The 18,913-nt window shown below is 44.0% G+C and overlaps 1 protein-coding gene across 3 annotated transcripts in view; it reads right to left on the bottom strand.

The window, feature by feature from the left end:
* LOC138165346 (zinc finger FYVE domain-containing protein 9-like) overlaps positions 1-18,913 on the bottom strand; it is a 219,329-nt gene that overhangs the window by 68,116 nt on the left and 132,300 nt on the right. For all 3 annotated transcript variants that reach the window (XM_069093576.1, XM_069093577.1, XM_069093578.1), the window contains 6 exons: positions 12,785-12,884; positions 9,967-10,143; positions 8,134-8,303; positions 6,676-6,796; positions 5,327-5,449; positions 2,184-2,339 (listed from right to left, as the gene is read on the bottom strand). In XM_069093576.1, the coding sequence (XP_068949677.1) occupies positions 2,184-2,339; positions 5,327-5,449; positions 6,676-6,796; positions 8,134-8,303; positions 9,967-10,143; positions 12,785-12,884 (847 nt within the window). The remainder of the gene's footprint in view (positions 1-2,183; positions 2,340-5,326; positions 5,450-6,675; positions 6,797-8,133; positions 8,304-9,966; positions 10,144-12,784; positions 12,885-18,913) is intronic.

Genomic DNA, 18,913 nt, shown 5'->3' on the forward strand with positions numbered 1-18,913 from the left:
AGGGAAAAGCAAAAACCCCCTCCCAAAGCCCCCACTGAAAAAAGGTTCAGAAGTCCAGCCAATTCTTCATTTCCCACCAGCTGTATGGCTTGATTTCATGATGACCCAGGAGAAGCTCCTCCTTAGAAATTCACCATGATGAAGATTTCATCAGCTCAGAAACCTCATTTCTCACCAGGTGCATTACTCTAGGACCTCTGAATGACTTTTCTAACACACCCCTAATTTCTAACATATCCCCCGGCTTTTCCACTTCCTTTTGTATGTTGTCTTCCCCGTGGGACTGTAAGCTTCTCAAGGGCATAGACTACCCCTCTTTTTTTATGCTTAGCACAGTGTCTGGCACATAGTAGGTACTTAATAAATGTTTATTGACTGAGTGACAAAAAAGTCAAATGACTTGTCCAGGTTCACACAACTAGTGAGTATTTGAGGCTGGATTTGAATTTAGGTCTTCTGGATTTGAAGCCCACTTTGCTACCTACCTGCTATCAAGATGCTTGATTCCACACCTAGAAGTTGCCACATGCAACGGATACAACAGAAAGAACTCCAGTTGCTTCCTAACAAACCAGGTGAGATTGGTGGTAGAAAATGATTTATAACTCATTTTACAGAGAAGGGAACTGATGCTCAGGGAGGTTATGGGTCTTGTTCACAACATTTTTGATTCATACCTGATTTCATATTAGATATTTTATAGGGAAAAATATTCATAGACACTTTCTCCCAGAATCCATTTCTGTGGCGCGTCACAGCAGGATTCTGTGAAGTTCTGAATGAGGAGCCTCTGTGCTTTGGGGAATGGGCTGAGAACAAAGTAAGCTCAGAGATAAGCATGATGCTGTGGAGGATTCAACTCTCACCTCCCAAGCAATTTAAATCATGTGTTTTTGGTGCCACTACATGTGACACAATGACACAGTGGGATAATCATCAAATCTACAAACTGCTCTCTTTTTAGAGCAGCTACAAACATCCTCTGACAAGACTGCAGTGCCATACAGAAGATCAAGCTATTCCCCAGGATATGCTAAAAATAGGGTTCACAATAATTTATCCAGAGCATCAGAAATGCCAGACACTTGTAGGATGATTTTTCAAAAAGGTGACTAAAAAGAGGCAAAAGCCTACATTAAGCAGGACTTGGGAGTACAAAAGCACTGATAGGCCCTGTCATCCTATGACTTCTGGAGGCAAGTTTGAGGACTAGATCCTCATCCTCCAGAAACACCTTTAAAGATTAACAAGAATATAATAAGTCACATTTCTAGTGGGCTTTAAAGAAGACTGTAAGAATTAGGACATCTATTTTTGCAGAAGAGGAAACAGGCTAGAGGAAGTTAAGTGACTTGCCCACAGACACTCAGCTCCAGAGTCAGTGCCAGCATCTGCCCAGCAGAGTTAAAAGGATTACATGAAATAACAATGTCAAAACATTCTGCAAACCTTAAAGCACTATGCAGTCACATCATAGTTGTTATGGGAACCATTACTTTGAATTTCCTGACTTATAAATTGAAAACTTTGCTACAGACGCCTTCAATGTGCTGTCAGACTTCACTGCATACTTCAAAAGTAAACAAAAGAAGGAGAAAATGTAGCATGTACAGCATAGACAAGTTTACAATCTATCGGTTCCAATTATTTACAGTCATTTATTTATCGATAATGATGTCTTGGGCAAACTTAAAAGATTTTCAATTAAATCTCTTTGTTGCATGCTCAGAAAACAGGTTTACCTGCATGTTCACATTTCTTAAGAACAACACAACTTAAGATTTATAGACACAAAAAATAGTCTTCTTCAGACTAGAATTAAGCAAAACAAATCCTAACTATTTTTTAAGTTCTTTGTAGAGCTAAAACAGTCTAAGGATGAGATTTCAAATGAAAATGCCTGTTCAGCAATAAAATCATTGCCTTAAAAGGTTCTTTCTCTTCCATAATTACAGCTTCAAGTAGTTTTCTCAAAAGGATAACTACCATAGGAGGTCAAGTCCTAATATTTGGAAGCAACTTAAAGTCACATCACGTTCAGACTCGCCACCTACCTTGAAGTCTCAAGCAATATCCCCAGAGTGTAAGGTCACTGTCTAATGCGTGAATACACACAGGGTGGGTCAGCTTGTATCAACTCCGCAAGGCCCACACTAGGGCCGGCACTTAGAAAGCATACATACCTGCCAGAGCATCACGATAGAGCTGCACAAAGTGACTGAAGATGTCCTTGGGCAGACACTTCTCATCAGGCAAACACTGAAGAAGGATCACAACCTCTGACTGCCCCACTGCATGCATGCCCTTCGTAGTGAAACACCAGCACTTCCTGTTCACATCTATGGATGGAATAAGAATGTCAACAAGAGATCCAAGCTTTCCCTCTCTCTACCTGCCCTACTTCTGTCCCCAGGCCCAAACACAGGGGAAGTGAAACAGGAAAGGGAATGGCTATGCTACCTTTGCACAATGGAACTGAGCATATCAGGACCACTCTCCCTTTTTTTTTTTTTTGGAGGGAGTAAGGCAGGGCAATTGGGGTGAAGTGACTTGCCCAAGGTCACATGGTTAGTGTGTCAAGTGTCTGAGGCCAGATTTGAATTCAGGTCCTCCTGGCTCCAGGGCCGGTGCTCTATTCACTATGCCACCTAGCCGCCCCTGGGACTACTCTCTACAGCATAATCAGAATAGGCACCCTGGGACTCTGCTGCCTCGGGAAAGATCAGAGACAAGTGAAAAGGAAGCAAGGGCAACTGACAAAGCAGCAAAGAAATCTGTGAAGGAAATTACTAGAATAAAATAAATGAGGACCCCAGAATCTTTGGGGGAGGGGGGATCCTTGGATAGCATCTGACCTGGCCCATGCTATGTGACCATGGGCCACATCCCCCATAGCCCCTTGCTCTGCCTTCAGGGGCCAAGCTGAAGCAGCCTGATTCCTGAAATCTAAGGCAAGAATCCACACAATGCCACATATACAGACCACCCCTCTCCTAAGAGAAGTCACTTTCCTAGGAGTAATAATGATTTAATCAACATAATTAGTTTAAAAAAAAAAACTGGCTTTATTACTTTGGCCTCATGGTGTACCCTACAAGGAAGACATTTTTATGAGCCTGTAAAAAAGTTCTGTACTTACTGCAAAAGACTGGTTATAACCACAACTCCATACTATGGGAGAAAGGCATGCTCAGTGAGTGTGGGTGATACCTGCTGGGACTGACAGGAAATGCTGTCTTAAGCCTTTGGGTTCGGGGATAGAATAAGAGGTTTTCTGCCTCTGTAAAATATGGGAATTGGACTAGATCATCTCCGAGATTCCTTCCAGCATTAACAGTCGATGAGTATTATTTGAATACATGCAGCCTAAGATTCAAAAAGTTAATTTTCATCACTCATGATTTCTACCGGCTCACTCCAGCAAAATGGGGCCCCTGAACTAAGATGAAAACAAAAAACAGGCCACATTTCTGAAAATGCAACTTCTGCCCTCTCCTGTGAAAACATCTACATAAAGCAGTTCCAACTAAAGAGACTTGGACTCTATTTGGGGAATGGAAGCACTTCATCTATGAACTATCTAAGTATCCCCTTACTCCCAAATTCTTTCAATATAGGTAACCAATTCAAAGGAGCTCTCTGCCAGTTCCTTCCTAAGTGTAGGATGACACACTGAGTCAAGCATAAAGAAATAAACCTTAAAATGCTATGCCGTTCAGTTTTAGACTCCTCTCCTGGCTTGGATGAACAATGAGGATGTCACGTGGCAGAAAGAGCATTGGGTTCAAACTGTGAACTCTTCTTTCAGGTGTGATCTTGGAGAAGTCACTTCTCAGGGACTTTAGTTACCTTCTCCACAAAATGTGGGGTTGGACAAAGAAACTTTCTGGTCTTTTCCGGCTCTGAATCTTGTACTCTGAGTGGAAGGGAAAGGCTACTGGGCTAGATGGAGGCAGTCTGAGGAAACGCTATGGCTCCGAGGCAATGCAGAGGGCTTAGAGCAGGTGCTGACCAGGGCCAAAACAAGAACAGGAGGCGAGGGCTGTCCTCCCAGGGCTCCCAGAACTCTCACTCTCGCCTGGGGGCCAGAACAATCTTGTCTTCCCAACACCAGCCTGGAGAGCAGAAAACACAATTCCAGGCTCCTGTTGTCTGCACTGCGTCTACACTGTGGCAAAACAGTGTAGGCTCAAGTACCTGCAGGCCTGGCGCTGACCCTTGCTAGCCAAGGGACCTTGGAAAGTCGATGCATTTCCCTGGGCCTCAGTCCCCTCATCTGTGTCACAGGGTTGTGGGGAAAGCACTTGGTATGCCTTAGTGAAAGTCAGCTACCATTGTGGGTATCATAAGCCTGGGCAGGGCAGTCCCCTTCTAGTGTCCTGATGATTTTAGTTGGTTTACATCATGCAGCTCTGCATGGCAGAATGCAATGAACCCGAAAAATGATGCTGAATATCTGTGTGATCCTAGGCACACCACAGCCTCTAAAGTTCCGCTTCCTTGTCTGCCAAATTGGGCAATATCTGTACTGTCCTGATTTATACCAGACGGGGCAGGCATTCACCAGGGAACCAGGGATGGGGACATCTCACATCTACTCTGACACGGCCCCAGGGACTCCCCACTAGGAACAACGACCTCCACTGACCCCTGCAGTCCTGGACTGGGTTATCTTGGTGGGTGAGTAAAGTGACTGACTGATATACCCAACCACTCCCAGACCACACTTCACATCCTGCCTAGCTGACTTAGCAGGAAACTAAAACCTTCTCAGAGCATGCTATCTGCCCCACTACTGTGTGCCCCATAATTCTGTTCATCATCCCAGGCTCCCTCTTCAGCTCCCCTACATTGCCACATCCTGTTATTCTACAAACTCCTGGACGACAAATACTGTCTCTGCCCACTCCAGATCCTATGTCGGTACCTGACATGTAGCTGGTGCTTAATAACTATGTGCTCAGTCCTGGCATCACTGTAAGGGAATCACCTTGTAAACTTTAATGGGTTATGAAGTCTGAGCCATTTTTGATGGCAATATTATTATCCCCGTCCAACTGACAAGAAAATTGGTGCTCAGAGACATTACAGGATTTGCTAAGGACCACCTGGTGCACCAGACTGGGGGGCCAGGTCTGCTGACGCCCAGCCTGGAAGCAGCCCCAATGCAGTGCCCTCCACAGCCGTCACCTGCTCCTTTCTTCATCAACCAATTTCTATGTTCAACTTCCAGAAGTTACTGATGGGAATACTCTATTTATAACCAAGGCTTCTGTAAAGCTTAGCTAACTTTAAGAAAAGTTTGGAAGAAGAGACCACTACTTACAATTAACAATTTTAACCATTGACAGCAAATTTGCATTTAAAACAAACACCAGTGGATCAGGGCCACCATCCTCCAACTGCTGCATCACGGAGATCTGGGAAGGGCGCTCCTCCACAGCGTAATCTTCAAGGAGAAAGAGAGAGAGAATGAGAGGAGAATGGACTGGAAAAGGAGAGCTGGAAGGGGGGCCCACACACGGAAGAGTGTGCGCTCAACAAGAATCGTTTCAAAACCAACTAAGACAACCAGAGGAGAAAAAAAGCATTTGATTTTACCTGACTTCCTACCCCAGAAATGATCCTAAAGAGAGTCTCTTCTTCCTTCATCAGAAATCACCCAGCCTTAACAATTTCACACACATGTTCTAAGACCAACATTTCAAATAATTCAGTCCCAAAAGCAATTCTGGCATCAGGTCCAACTCAGAGGCTCTGGTAGCTCCAATATTAGCTTCAGAAAATGGATAAACTGATACTTTTCAAAGCTCCAAATATCGTTACCTCCAGGATCTCTAGTGACAGAGATGACTCGAGACACAGAGACACTCTCACACTAAGAGACCAAGGCTATATGAGCTGTATTTGGCCCGTGAAGGCTAGGTCCAATTTGACTGACCCAATACATGCTGCATGAGGAGCACTGGGAGCAGGAAGAAGGAACTCTACGTGGTGGCAGGATCAAGAAGTTTTACTTGTGGCTGTAGAAGGTAGTGGTGGACGTTTGTCCACTGAACAGGGAACTACCTTCCAAGACGCCAGGAAGCATGGTCATCTGAACTGTACTGCCAAAAGTATCCTTTCAGGGGTGTCTGGCATCATTCCAGTAGAAGGCAAACGGTCGTTATTGTTATAATTTGATTAGATCCCAAATGTCAAGACTCTTTTATTCAGGATGGTTCAATAGATAACTCCCAATATCAAGAGGGGCCAACCATCACTGCCGTCCTGCACAACCCTCAAAACAGAGAGAAAGACAATCTGGGATATTCTGGGGGGAGGGACAGTGGAGAAAGTTATTCTAAAATGTACTGATAATTCTGATAAGAGGTATCCTGAAAGACTTTTAAAATTGTACAGTAAATATATAGAGAAGAGTGCTATAACCCTGGACTTCTTAAATTTTTTCCACTCGCGATCCCATATGGGGTCACAACCCATAGTTTAAGAAGCATTGCACCCACTAGGAAGAGAAGGAAAAGCTTCAGAGCAGCTCGGGGTATAGGGAAACATAGGGGGCTGGGCCAGACAGTACAGGGCCTCTGTCCATGGCACTATAGCATCCTGACTCCTCTGTTCAGTCAGCTTAGTCACCTGTAGAAAAAGAAGTTTTAACCCTTTGGTGCCACTCACCTCCTTTGACCCCTGTAGAAATGAGGATGGGAGGGAGGCCATCTTCTGGAATCAGGTTCATTGCACTTCCAACAGGACTCCCCACCTGAGTTATACTCCCCGAGAATGCAGAAATATCAGTCTACAAAAAGCAAGTGTACATAACATTGAAGAGAATTCAAGACTTGGGTAGAATATAACAGGGGAAGTCAAAGAGGAATCTAGCAGCCTTTCAATACTCTTTTTTTTTTGCTTTTTTTGGAGGGCAATTGGAGTTAAGTGACTTGCCCAAAGTCACACGGCTAGTAAGTGCGTCAAGTGTCTAAGGCTGGATTTGAATTCAGGTCCTTGACTCCAGGGCTGGTGCTCTGTTCACTGTGCCACCTAGCCGCCCCTCAATACTCTTTTTTTTAACTTGTAACAAACATTCATTGAACACCTACTGAATAATAAGAACCTACTATGTGCAAAGTCCTACATTAGGCACTTGGGAAAGAGGAAATATTTAGCTGAAACATGGTCCCTACCCTCACTGAGCTTCTGGTCTAGCAGGAAGATAAGACACCAACAGAGAAGGACAATGTACACTATTCCACACACAGTACAGAGTGCCTTAAAGACTGAGAAAACTCAATGCTATGTGAGGGCAGAAGACTTAGCCCTCTGCTCACGCCTCTTCCCTTTGCACTGGTCACGTCAGGACTATGGAATTGTCCTTGTTTTTTCTCCCCTACTGAACTATAAGTCTGTTTGCACCAGCAAGAACTGTGCCTGGTTTCATCCTAACATTCCCACTACAAAGCACTGTGCATTTTAAGCACACACACACACACACACACACACACACACACACACACACACACACACACACACAGCAGTTAATAGATACTTGCTGAACTGAATTACAGATAAAATATGACAAGTACTTCAGATACTTATCTCTCTTTCAACCCTTAATGTACAATTAAATAATGTTTCACACACTTTATTCTTGTTTGCCTTATAAAGGCCTCCAGATTCACAGCATTTTAGAACAAGAATGGTCCTTATAGATCAGCTGGTTCAATCCCCTCAGTGTTACAAATGACAAAACTGAGATTCTTGACTTGCCCCAAATCCCACCGTGGTGAGGGGTAGCACAAGAACTAGAACCCAGGTCTCTCAGGTCAGAGCTCAGTACTTTTTCCATTATGATTCTCTCTCTCCTATCAGGTAAGAAAACTTGAGAGAAGTGAGAGAATCTAGAGGGTCTGTTTTGGAATTCCCACATGCTCTTCCTGCCTCCCAATGGTGGAAGTCATAGTTGGATATGCTGACTGGAGAATGAGACAGTGAAACTCTCTAACAAGCAGAGCTGTTCCACCCAGGGAGGTTTTCAAACAGGAGCATTCCTGTGTAAATGACCTCTGAGGTCCCTTTCAACGCAGACGTTCTGCACTCAGCACAAGGCACAGTGCTGAGACTGGTGAGTTCTCTTACCTCTGCTGCCAGCGGACTGCTGCTCACCGGCTGGGCTGGCTCATGAGACACGGCCAAGGCGCCCGTGGACGAAGGACCACTCACTGTTAATTTGGCTGCATCAGCAACTTCCCCATTAGGCAAGATTCCATCAGCAAACCACACTCGCCTTTGCTCTCGGGGCTGAGTCACTTAAGGGGCCAGAAAAATAAAAGAGGAATCAATATGACAGGCATCTAAATGTCACCAGCTCAAAGGGTCACCCAATCCAGGTATGCAGAGATGACTATTGGTGCAACTGTCTTTGGAATCTAATAATCACAATTCCCCATTTCTGGGGTTAAAAGCAACAATGACAAACAGCTGCTTTTAAACAGTGTCTCAACTCTTACTCAACAGCACAGCAGAGGAGCTCAAACGTGTGACACACATAAGGGGCTCGCACATTCCCCTGTGATGTAATCACAATTGTTGACACATTTCACTGACCAAAAAAACTGAGGAAGAACAGAATATGGCCAAAATAAGTATACGTAGAAAGCTCCTAGAAAATGAATTAATAAGAGGGGGGATGTGGCCACAGACCTTCAACAGCTCCAGTAAATAAAAGGTTAAATCCCTGGCACCTGAATATCTAGGAAAGGGATGTGATTAAAAAGAGCAAAAAAAGATGCATGGAAGAATGTTGGAGAGGCCCTAATGATTAGGATGGAAAGAGTGGAAACAAAAGTACAAGAACTGACAAGAGAGTGGACTAGATTCCTTGGGGCAAACTGGAAACGAAGAAGGAAAAGGCATCATAACATGGAACGGGGAGAAGGCTGTCCCTTTTTCTGACTCTGCAGGGACTGCACCTTTACTCCAACTTGGGAAACCTTCAAACAATCAATTAATAGTCAAACAAGACTGAACCTGGGGAAGAGGAACCCTTACCTCCCCACCCCCCAAAGTGGCAAATGAAATAAAGGGATCAATGGCTTTAAGAGAGAAATTTTGAACTCAAAAATACAGGCATTGTGGCCAAGTGATGGTCAGACAGTAAAGGGAGAAGGGAAGAGTATAATCAGTCAGTGAGTCAGAAGTCTATACTCGTCAAAGTGGGGCAGGAAGAGTTACTCAGACAGAAGGGGGCGCTGCTCTTAGAAAAGGAAGAAAAAGTGAAAATGACTATCAGGAAAAATCTGACAGTAAGATCACTAAAGAGAAACTTACACTTGCTATTTCTATTACTACTATTACAATGACTCCTGGAACTTGTCAGTTCTCCCTTCGTGGCAGTCTAAAGTGCTCTGCAGTCATCCACTGATGTGAACGTGTCACCCAAACTGAGGTGCAAGCCTGTCCATTCTGTACTTGTCATGTGCCACCCCCAGTTTAACAGTTAGGCTAAGTACAAGGTATGTGGATCCTGTCTGGAAGTTGCTGCAAATCTAAAGGAAGAGACTGGCCAGGAGGAAGGCCAGGACATCTGTGTCCCACAAGGCCCTTTTCATCACCTCCTAGGCTCCTGTAAAGGGCACAAAGAGGGGACTAGGAGAAGAACCCCAAACAGAAATATTCTACACCCACATCTCCTTCAAGAATAGGACTGGGAGATACTCTGCTCTCTTAGGGGAGCTTGGGAAGGGAGGGGGAGTCACCAAAAAGTCAGGCAGCACAACATATGTTCCACGTGCCCAGAAAGTCTTAACATGATTCTCGCCTCCTTCTTCCACTGAGCTCCCACCCAAAGGGATCTATCAGTGGCATTTAAAAATGTGTGCCACCAAAGCACACTGGCCCCTTTTCAGAGGGACGTGGAGAAGGGGAAAAAAACTGAGTGAGAAAGAGAGAGAAGAGTGCGCAGTCCCCTACCTTCTGCTCCTGGGTGCTTTAAAACTCCCACAGGCACCATCACAGTGGGAGGTGGAGAGCTCAGTGCTCCTGAGGCCTGAGCTTGCTGCAAGGGAGGGATAGTAGAACAGTACTCAGCAGGATTGTTAGGGTTAGGGCTCTGGCTTGAGGCACTCATCATGTTCTCCCAGGCTTGAGCTAAAGCAAATACAGACACAATCAATGTGAATGGATTGTAAAATATGGATACCAAGATCTGCTCCTGCTTAACACGCATGGCAAGGCCTTTTTCCTTGTGATAAAGGTATTAAGGAAATAGGGGATTCAGCTTAACCAAGTAAAAATGCAGCTAGGTAAACTGTGATTTAGTAGAAGTAAAATTACATGAATTTTTTTTTCCATCTGGATTTATATTCCATTCTTAAGATCATACCTAAGTCATTTGTTTCTTTCAAAGAGGAATATAATTTCCTTTTAAAGGAAATTAAATATCAAGTAACTAGCGTACAGGTTTTTTTTTTAAGTGAGTTAATGTGTTCTGTTCTTTCCTTTACATTTAAAGTCTTTATAAAATGTTCTACCAAATTCTAAAACCTGGGGGTTTAAGCACCGTAATTAACTCCACTGCATGCTTTTCAGTTTCAGTCTAATAAGCTTCTAAATTCTTTTGGGGTGGGGAGTCGGGGTGTGTGTGTAAAGATCTCATCTGAAAAACTCCAAGGCCTGAGATTAAGCAGACGTCCTGCAGAGATGCTCTGGCTTAGCTTTGTATACAAACACCTCCACCTAGTCATATGTGGAGTGATCACTAATAGCCATTGCTAAATTTTGGTCATGTCTCAAAGCACATAACTCTTCCACTGATGAGTGCCGATGAATGAATGTGGACCGTGCTGCAGCATAGACAAGAAAATGTATTCAAAGGGACCACAAGGGAAATGAATGTTCTCCAGAGGAGAAAATGTATGTAAAGTATTTAGTGAACTTAAAGATGCAATCTAACTGCCAGATATCACCATCATGATCTGTAACACAGATCATCTGTAATACAGGTACATTCCCTTTACTCTGAGAAAAGGAGCTGGAGAAATGGGAGGCACTGGTTTCACCCCACGTTCCTTCAGCTACCAAGCAAAGGACCTGAGCTCCATGATGTCTCCCACTCCCTCCAGTTCTTGAGTGCTAGGGCTGACTATTAAAATTCAGGTACAACAGCACGATTACCACGTGAGCAGAACCAGGCAGAATGATAAGTGTTGGGAAGTGCCTTCACGTTCAAAACCCCCCACCCCCCGTCAGAGTGAGGAGCCACAAGACTCTGGATGCTAGCTACTTCACTCATAAGCGGCAGTCCAGTACCAGGGCAGGGTCTCAGAGCCCTGGGCAAAGTTCATGGGGATAAGATAAAAGGAGAAAGGGGTGGGGGTGGGGGGGGCGCAGGAGAGATGGCATAGAGAGGGAACACTGAAAAGCACCAAATTAAATATTAAGAAAAGACTTGGCCAAGCCATGCGAGAGGAGAGATGCTTAAAAAACCAGGACAAGTAGGGAACCCTAAGGATGCCCTTTGAAGGGGCCTCCTTGGCTTAACACAAAGTAAGACTTGCCTATGAACCCTCTTATCATTTCCTTCATCTTGGGCTGTGCCAAGTCAAAAACAACTACTGAGGTAAAAGACCTTATACGGCCAAGGAGGTGCCAAGCACTGTAATTAAGCTGGGCGCTCACGTCTGTGGCCCAGTGCCAGGGAAGGAAAATAGAAGCAGTGAAATAAAAATCGATGGCCCCTAAAAGGGGAGCACATGATGAATGTCTGCTCAAAGTTACAAGAATTGAGAAGTGGAAGGAAACAGAGTGGATCATAGGAGATGAGAACTGCTCAGACTAACTTAGCATGCAATCGGTTCACAGGCCAGCACCAGAAAACATCACGATGGGTGGGTGATGCAGACAGAGACAGAGCAGGAGGGGCTGGAGCGGAGAAAAGTCAGTTTCTGGGGGGTGCTACACTGCGGCATAGGCAGGGACCCTGCCCCACATGCTCACCAGCACTTGAGCCTCTTAGGGTTCATTTTGGCAACAGTACAGGGAGGCTTTCAGAGGGAAAACATCATAGTCTGACCAATTATATTAGAACTCTTTACAAGAACAATGAAGTATGTGTAGGTCCCTTTTCCAACCCCACAGGAGGAAGACTGCATGACCTGGTATGCACACTCCTCCTAGTCACATACTTATGTGATGGAAGAGTGTAATTCCACAGTCACTTTAGTGAGAACAAGTCTATATGCTAAGAGGGCTGCATCTTCAAAAACAGCATTGTGTTTGTTCCTGGATGTTGGAACATTACTTATTTTAAAATAAAAAAGAACAAGAGGAGTGTTTCTCATTATTAAAATGCTTGCCCTCCCCTGGGAAAGGGAATCAGGCAGCAGCCTTCAAAAGCTCCCAGTTGTATAATAATACCCTCCCCATCTCAAAAGGGAATCACACGTCTTCCATCCTCTGTTCCCTTTCCACAGGAAAACAAACACATTTTCAAATGCTCACTACAGCAGCAGATTTGTGAATGCAATCGATTCTGTCTTTTCTAGTAACACTTACCTGGTTTTAGCCTTTAACCATTATATTAGGGAAAGAGATCCTAAGTTTTCAACAGACATTTCAAACAGAGTCATTTAACTTAATTTTCCCAACTAAGTTCAAGACGTTTTAAGAAGGCAAACCGCTTGTAAAAAACAAAACAAAACAAAAACATCCCAAAGGGCAGGAAGAAACAGTGATGTTTGCACAAAGCCTCTCCAGTCCTCTCTCAGGCCCTCTCCTAATTAACACTCACCATTCATGAGCACGGAATGGCAGATCACACACACTCTGGCTTCCTTTCTCTCCAAATATAGCAACTTGCACTTCAGGCTACAACATGCGGCACAGAAAACCTGTGGCAAAGAGAAAACACTCCAAATTACTGAGGATACCCCAAAGCAGAAAGATCAAAGAGGAGCGGGACACAAGTTCTGACTGGAGCACGAGAAACCTAAAGAAGAAATTCAAAGCAAGAGGCAAAGCCCAAGCATGAAGTGATGATCAACCAATTATTGGCTCAGCTCTGAAAGCCCATGACTAGGATGACCCCGAATGTCAACAGCAAAGAAAATGAAGAGGCCTGCTGAGAACGATGACCGGCCATGGTCTGGTACAGTGCTCTGCTGTGGCATTCCACTTAGTAAGTATGTGTATATGTGTGCATGAGAGAAACAGATACAGCCAGTCAGCCAGAAGAAAGGCAGGAAGGAGGGAGAGACAGAAAGAGAGAAAAAGACAGAGACAGACAGAGTGAGGAACAGAGAAAGACAGACTGAAACAGATAGTGAAAAAGAAAGAGACAAGGAGACAGAGACCAGAGACAAAGGGAGGGAGGGAATGAGAGGGAGAGGGAGACCAGAGAGAGAGAGAGAGAGAAAGAGAGGAGGGGGGAGAGGGAGGGAAAGAGAGGGAGAGGGAGGGAAAGAGAGGGAGATGGAGGGAAGAGAGGAGGGAGGGAGAGGGAGAAGGCAAGAGCATTGAGGCTCATGTAAATTGATTAATGAGGATCACGTAAATTAATTCCACATACCTCAAATAAGCATCTCCAGTGTGTGAGGCCCTGTGCCAACAAATGACAGGCCCTGCTTTCAAGAAGCTCACAGTCTAGTGTGGGTTCAGTCCCCCTCCCCCATAAAGGTTAGACAAATCACTCTGGGGAATGTGAGGAAGAGAACACTGAAAGAAGAACGAATTATCCCTGTATTGCCCATAGTGATTTGCACATAGTAGGCACTTAAAAATAGCATTTGAAGGAACACAGCCATACTGTAAATCCAAAGCAGAGAGAGAACATGAGCTACCCATTTGTTCAGACAATGGGCACTATCCAGTTAACTTTATCGTACATGAGAAGCTAGGCTTCTGGCATTTCTATTTGGAAAAGTAATGTGGCAAAGTGAATTAAGTTAGAACACCAACTCATGTAGCCGGTTATCTGACTTTGGGACTTTATCCCCCAACTAGATATTAAGTTTCCTAAAAGCAGGACTGTATGTGATATAGACCGTAGTTTTCTTCAGGGCTCAGCTCAGGAATCTCCACAATTAATCCATCAACAGGGAGACATGGATGCAATAGTTGCTACCTTTATTCATTCTCCAGGAGAATGGTCTAGGTAAGACGGGATGAGTGTGAGAACTAAAGTATTGGCCACATAAAGGGAATGAGAGAGCATGATAGAGACTGTGGAGGTAGAAACTGAAAGATATGACAACTGATTAGACAGGACGGTGAGGGAGAGTGGGAGTTAATGACCGTGAACCTAAGTAACTAGAAGGATGATGATGTCCCTGACAGGACCTAGTTGAAACCCTCAAGACCTCTCAGCTAGACTACTAAATCAGCCTTCAGTAGCTTTCCACTGCTCTCCAAACAAAAGCCAAGCCCTTTAGCCAGGCCCTCCACCATCTAGTTCCAATCCACTTTTCCAGCTTTACTTCCTATGACTTTCTCCTCCCCCGTACACTCTGCTCTAATCTCAAAGGCTCCCACATGCTGTGCCCAATCTCAAACTGGCCTCTCACATAGCTGGGAATTTGCAAATCCTGTCTCCCCTGACTAACACCAGTTCTGTGCAGTTCTGCCTCTTTTAGCCTAGCTCAGGTATCACCTCCTCCAAGAAATCTTGATTCCCCTAACAAGAAGAGATCCCTCATACCTCTATCTTTCCTGTCATTTATTCTGTTTCACTTTTCCTATATAATCAATCATATTTAAACTTAGGTTATAGTTATTTATATATATGCCCACCTCTTCTCCCATATTTCAAACCCAATGAGGACAAGGGATCTGTCATCTGATGTTTCATCCTTCAGACCCCGCAGCTAGAACAAGGCTCTCTACATAGCAGGCGGTTAATATTTGTGTGCAGAATTGATTGGCCTGCGCGCCCTGGTGTAAGGCCTTCAGGAGCCTCCTCGTCCCACTTTAGGAAGAAGGCCCCAGAAACTCAAATCCCAAGTTATCTTGTCCAAACAAGATGAGCAAGAATTTGCCCTTTCTTGAGTTGAGGAATTTGACTATCAACTGACTAATGACTGGGCAGGCAGCTGCCCCCTCCCCCAACTCACACAGTCCTTCCTCCCTCCCTCCCCCCATGCCCGGTCCTACTTAGCCCCCCTTCAGAAGCCTATACAAACCCACCAGACTTTACTGGGCATTGGTGCCCCCACCTTATTTCTATTCTCCTTGAATGCTCAGTTTGCTTGCCTTATTGTGTGAGGGGGATGGGGGAGGACGGGGGGGGGGGGAGGAAGGGGGGAGGATGAGCACACAGGCTTGAGCAAAAGAACTGTATTTCCTTGTACTGGGCTCTGGTTTCCCAAACGAATCCCGTATTATCAGCCAGGCTGAAGGATGCATTAAACAGGCCTGCACAACATCCACCGTGCATATGCCTGTTTGTCACATGACCGACAGCAACCAACCATCACCAGTCTGTCTCTGGTCTAACCTATCTGTGGCCAAAGAAGTTTAGCCTATTTTAATTTTGGCCCCTAGCTACAGCCAAGTCATGCAAGTCTGCCTTAAAGCTCCAAGCAGGGTGGTGGGAAGCCCCCACTGGTGGAGAGCTCTCGGTTGGGTGCCTGGCGTCCACACTGCTCCACCTTACTCTACTGGTACAGCAGTGATCACAATCTACAAAGGCAGACAGTGACCTTGCTTCTGTAGGGCTTTTTCTTGCAATCAGACAAGACAAACCACAGACAAAGTCACCAGCATTAAAAGGTAGAAGAAAATGCTTCTATAATAGGTACATCTGGAGATGCAAATACACCACATGCAAGAAAGGCTGGTAGAGGTGAATTCTGCCTAAAGTTAAGTCATATGAAGGGTCAGGTATTACTTACCAGTAATAGGTCACTGAGACTTTGTAAAAGGCTCTGTCTGGAACGTCCTCCAGCCACAGATTCCTCATCTTTTACTGCTGATTCACAAGTCTGACCAAAGTAAAGGAGGCTAGGTGGCCTCATGGACAGAGTGCTGGACTTGGCGTCCAGAAGACCTGAATTCAAATCCCACCTCAGACATGTACTAGCCTGGGCAAGTCACTTAACTTTTGCTTGCCTCAGTTTCCTCATCTGTAAAAGTGGGGGGGGGGAATGATAGCATATACCTCCCAATGTTGTTATAAGGATGAAATGAACTAATATAAAGCATTCTGCAAACCTTAATGCTACGTGCAAAGGCTAGCAGTGGTGCTGGTCACGTTGTTATACATATATCCTGATGAGGCTGTTTCAGTGGAAGCCGTAACCTCTCTGGGCTCCAATTTCCTCAACTATGAAATAACAAGGTTGAATGAGATGATCTCAAGGGGTCTCTTCTGGATTCAAATGTTGGTTCTGATACTAATGACATGATCACTGACAGAACTAGTACACTGCCTTGTGCAAAATGAATAATGTTTGTTAAATTTCCATGTAGTGACCATGGGTCATCCTGTCATCCCTCTGGAAACTCAGTTTTCTTATATATAAAATTATGATTCTTATTATCTAATATCAACTGAAGTAGAAAGAGAAACTGACTGTAATTTCACAGCATTTAAGAAGCTCATTGACAGAGGGAGAAACCAAGAGTAGAGGCCAAGGTGAAAGGTCATGTGAGTTGCCCAAGATTATGTGGATATTAAGTATACTCCTAACTGCCCTAATGGGACCATCTCCAGTTGTCCTGATCTATATCTGGCCACTAGAGAGTGAAGCTGGTGACTTTGTAAGTCCTCCCTCACCTAAATCAAGTTCACTTTCAAGTCATAGCATCACCTCCCGGATGAGGAGAGATCAAAGGACATACAATTACAACAATTGCCCTAATAGTGATAAAGTTGTTAAATTTACAAGTATCATCTTCCTATGCGGGAATGTAAAGCTTACCCTTATTGAATCTCTTATGTCTTCTCTTTCCTGTTTACCTTTTCATACTTCTTGGGAAACTTGTATTTAAAGATCAAAATTTCTGTTTGGCTCTGGTCTTTAATTAGGAATGCCTGAAAGTCCTTTATTTCATCAAATATCCATTTTTCCTCCTGAAGGATTATACTCAATTCTGTTGGGTGGGCATTTCTTGGTTGTAATCTTATCTCCTCTGCCTTCCTGAATATCATATTTATCTTGCATAATCCTGATTGTGGCTTTATGGTATTCGATTTGTTTCTTTCTGGCTGCTTGAAGTATTTTCTCCTTGGTCTGGGGGCTCTGGAATTTGGCTATGATATTCCTGGGAGTTTTCATTTTGGGATCTCTTTCAGGAGGTTATCATCAGATTCCTTCAATTTCTTTTTTGCCCTCTGGTTCTAGAATATCAGGACTGTTTTCCTTGATAATTTCTTGAAACACGATGTCAAGGCTATTTTTTTCTCTGATAGTCCAATAATTCTTAAATTATCTCTCATGAATCTATTTCCCAGGTTGGTTGATTTTCCCAATGAGAAATCTCACATTTTCCTCTATTTTTTCATTCTTTTAATTTTACTTTATCATTTTTTTTTTTTAAGCAATTGGGGTTAAGTAACTTGCTCAAGGTTACACGGCCAGTTATTTCTGGGTGTGGTGCTGAGTGTCTGAGCCCGGGATTCGATCTCCAGGTCATCCCAACACTGGAACCGGTGCTCTTACTCGCTGAGCCACCTGGCCGCCCCCACTTTATCATTTCTTGATGTTTCATGGAGTCACTGGCTTTCACTTGCCCAATTCTAAATTTTTTTTTTTTAGAAGGTGATTTGGATTTCTGGGTCATAGTTTATTTATTTTTGCTTTTTGGAGGGCAGCTGGGGTTAATGACTTGCCTAAGGTCACACAGCTAGTAAGTGTTAAGTGTCTGAGGCTGGATCTGAACTCAGGTCCTACTGACTTCAGGGCCGGTGCTCCATTCACTGCACCACCTAGCCACTCCCAATTCTAATTTTTAAGAAATTATTTTCTTCATTGAGCTTTTGTGCCTCCTTTTCAATTTGGCCAGTTCTACTTTTTTTTTTTTTAAAGCAATTGGGGTTAAGTAACTTGCTCAAGGTTACACGGCCAGTTATTTCTGGGTGTGGTGGTAAATATCTGAGCCCGGATTTGATCCCAGGTCATCCCAACTCTGGGGCCGGTGGCCAGTTCTACTTTTTAAGGAGCTGCTTTCTTTAGTGAATTTTTGTCGATCTTTTCCCATTTTTTGTGCTCCTTTTACCAAGCTATTTATTCTTTTTTCATGATTCTCTTACATTACTTTCATTTCTTTTCTCAATTTTTCTTCTACTTCTCTTATTTGACTTTTAAAATCCTTTTTGAGCTCTTCTAGCTCTTTTTTGGACCTAAAACCAACTCACATTTTTTCTCTGAGGTTTCACATGCACCCATTTTGGTATTGCTTGTCTTCTCTTTTAAGTCTGTCCCTCAAACTTACCTGTCACCACAGTAACTTTCTATGGTCAGATTCTTTTTTTTTTTGTTTATTGTTCATTTTTATGCCTATTGTGTGACTTTTTACTTTATGTAAGTTGGGCTCTGCTCCTGGAGTAGAGAGGGATACACTATCCCAAGGTTCTTGTGGGGGGCTCTGGGTCTAGCTGCTGTCTTTCACTAGGGGTAGGGCCTTACCTGCTAGCTTGTGGGAAAGGGGGGGAGGAGGGATGAATATGTGCCTCACTGTAGGCCCCCCTCCCCACTTTAGTGAGACAGACCTTTCCTTGGGCTGGAAAACTGCTTCACTACTCAAAAACTGGTTCTGAGGCATTATTGCAATATTGTTTGAGGAGAATTTGGGAAGACTCAGGTGAGTTCTTGCCTTACGCCACCATCTTGGCTCTAGAAATGATGTGAGTATTAAGAAACAAAACTAGAATTCAAACCCAAGTTCTCTGATTCCAAATCTACTGCTCTCTCCACAAGGCCAT

This window comes from Petaurus breviceps, unplaced genomic scaffold, assembly GCF_028583685.1.
Source record: "Petaurus breviceps papuanus isolate PSGF00001 unplaced genomic scaffold, PetGlider_PUasm1.0 208, whole genome shotgun sequence".
NCBI classification, from domain to species: domain Eukaryota; kingdom Metazoa; phylum Chordata; class Mammalia; order Diprotodontia; family Petauridae; genus Petaurus; species Petaurus breviceps.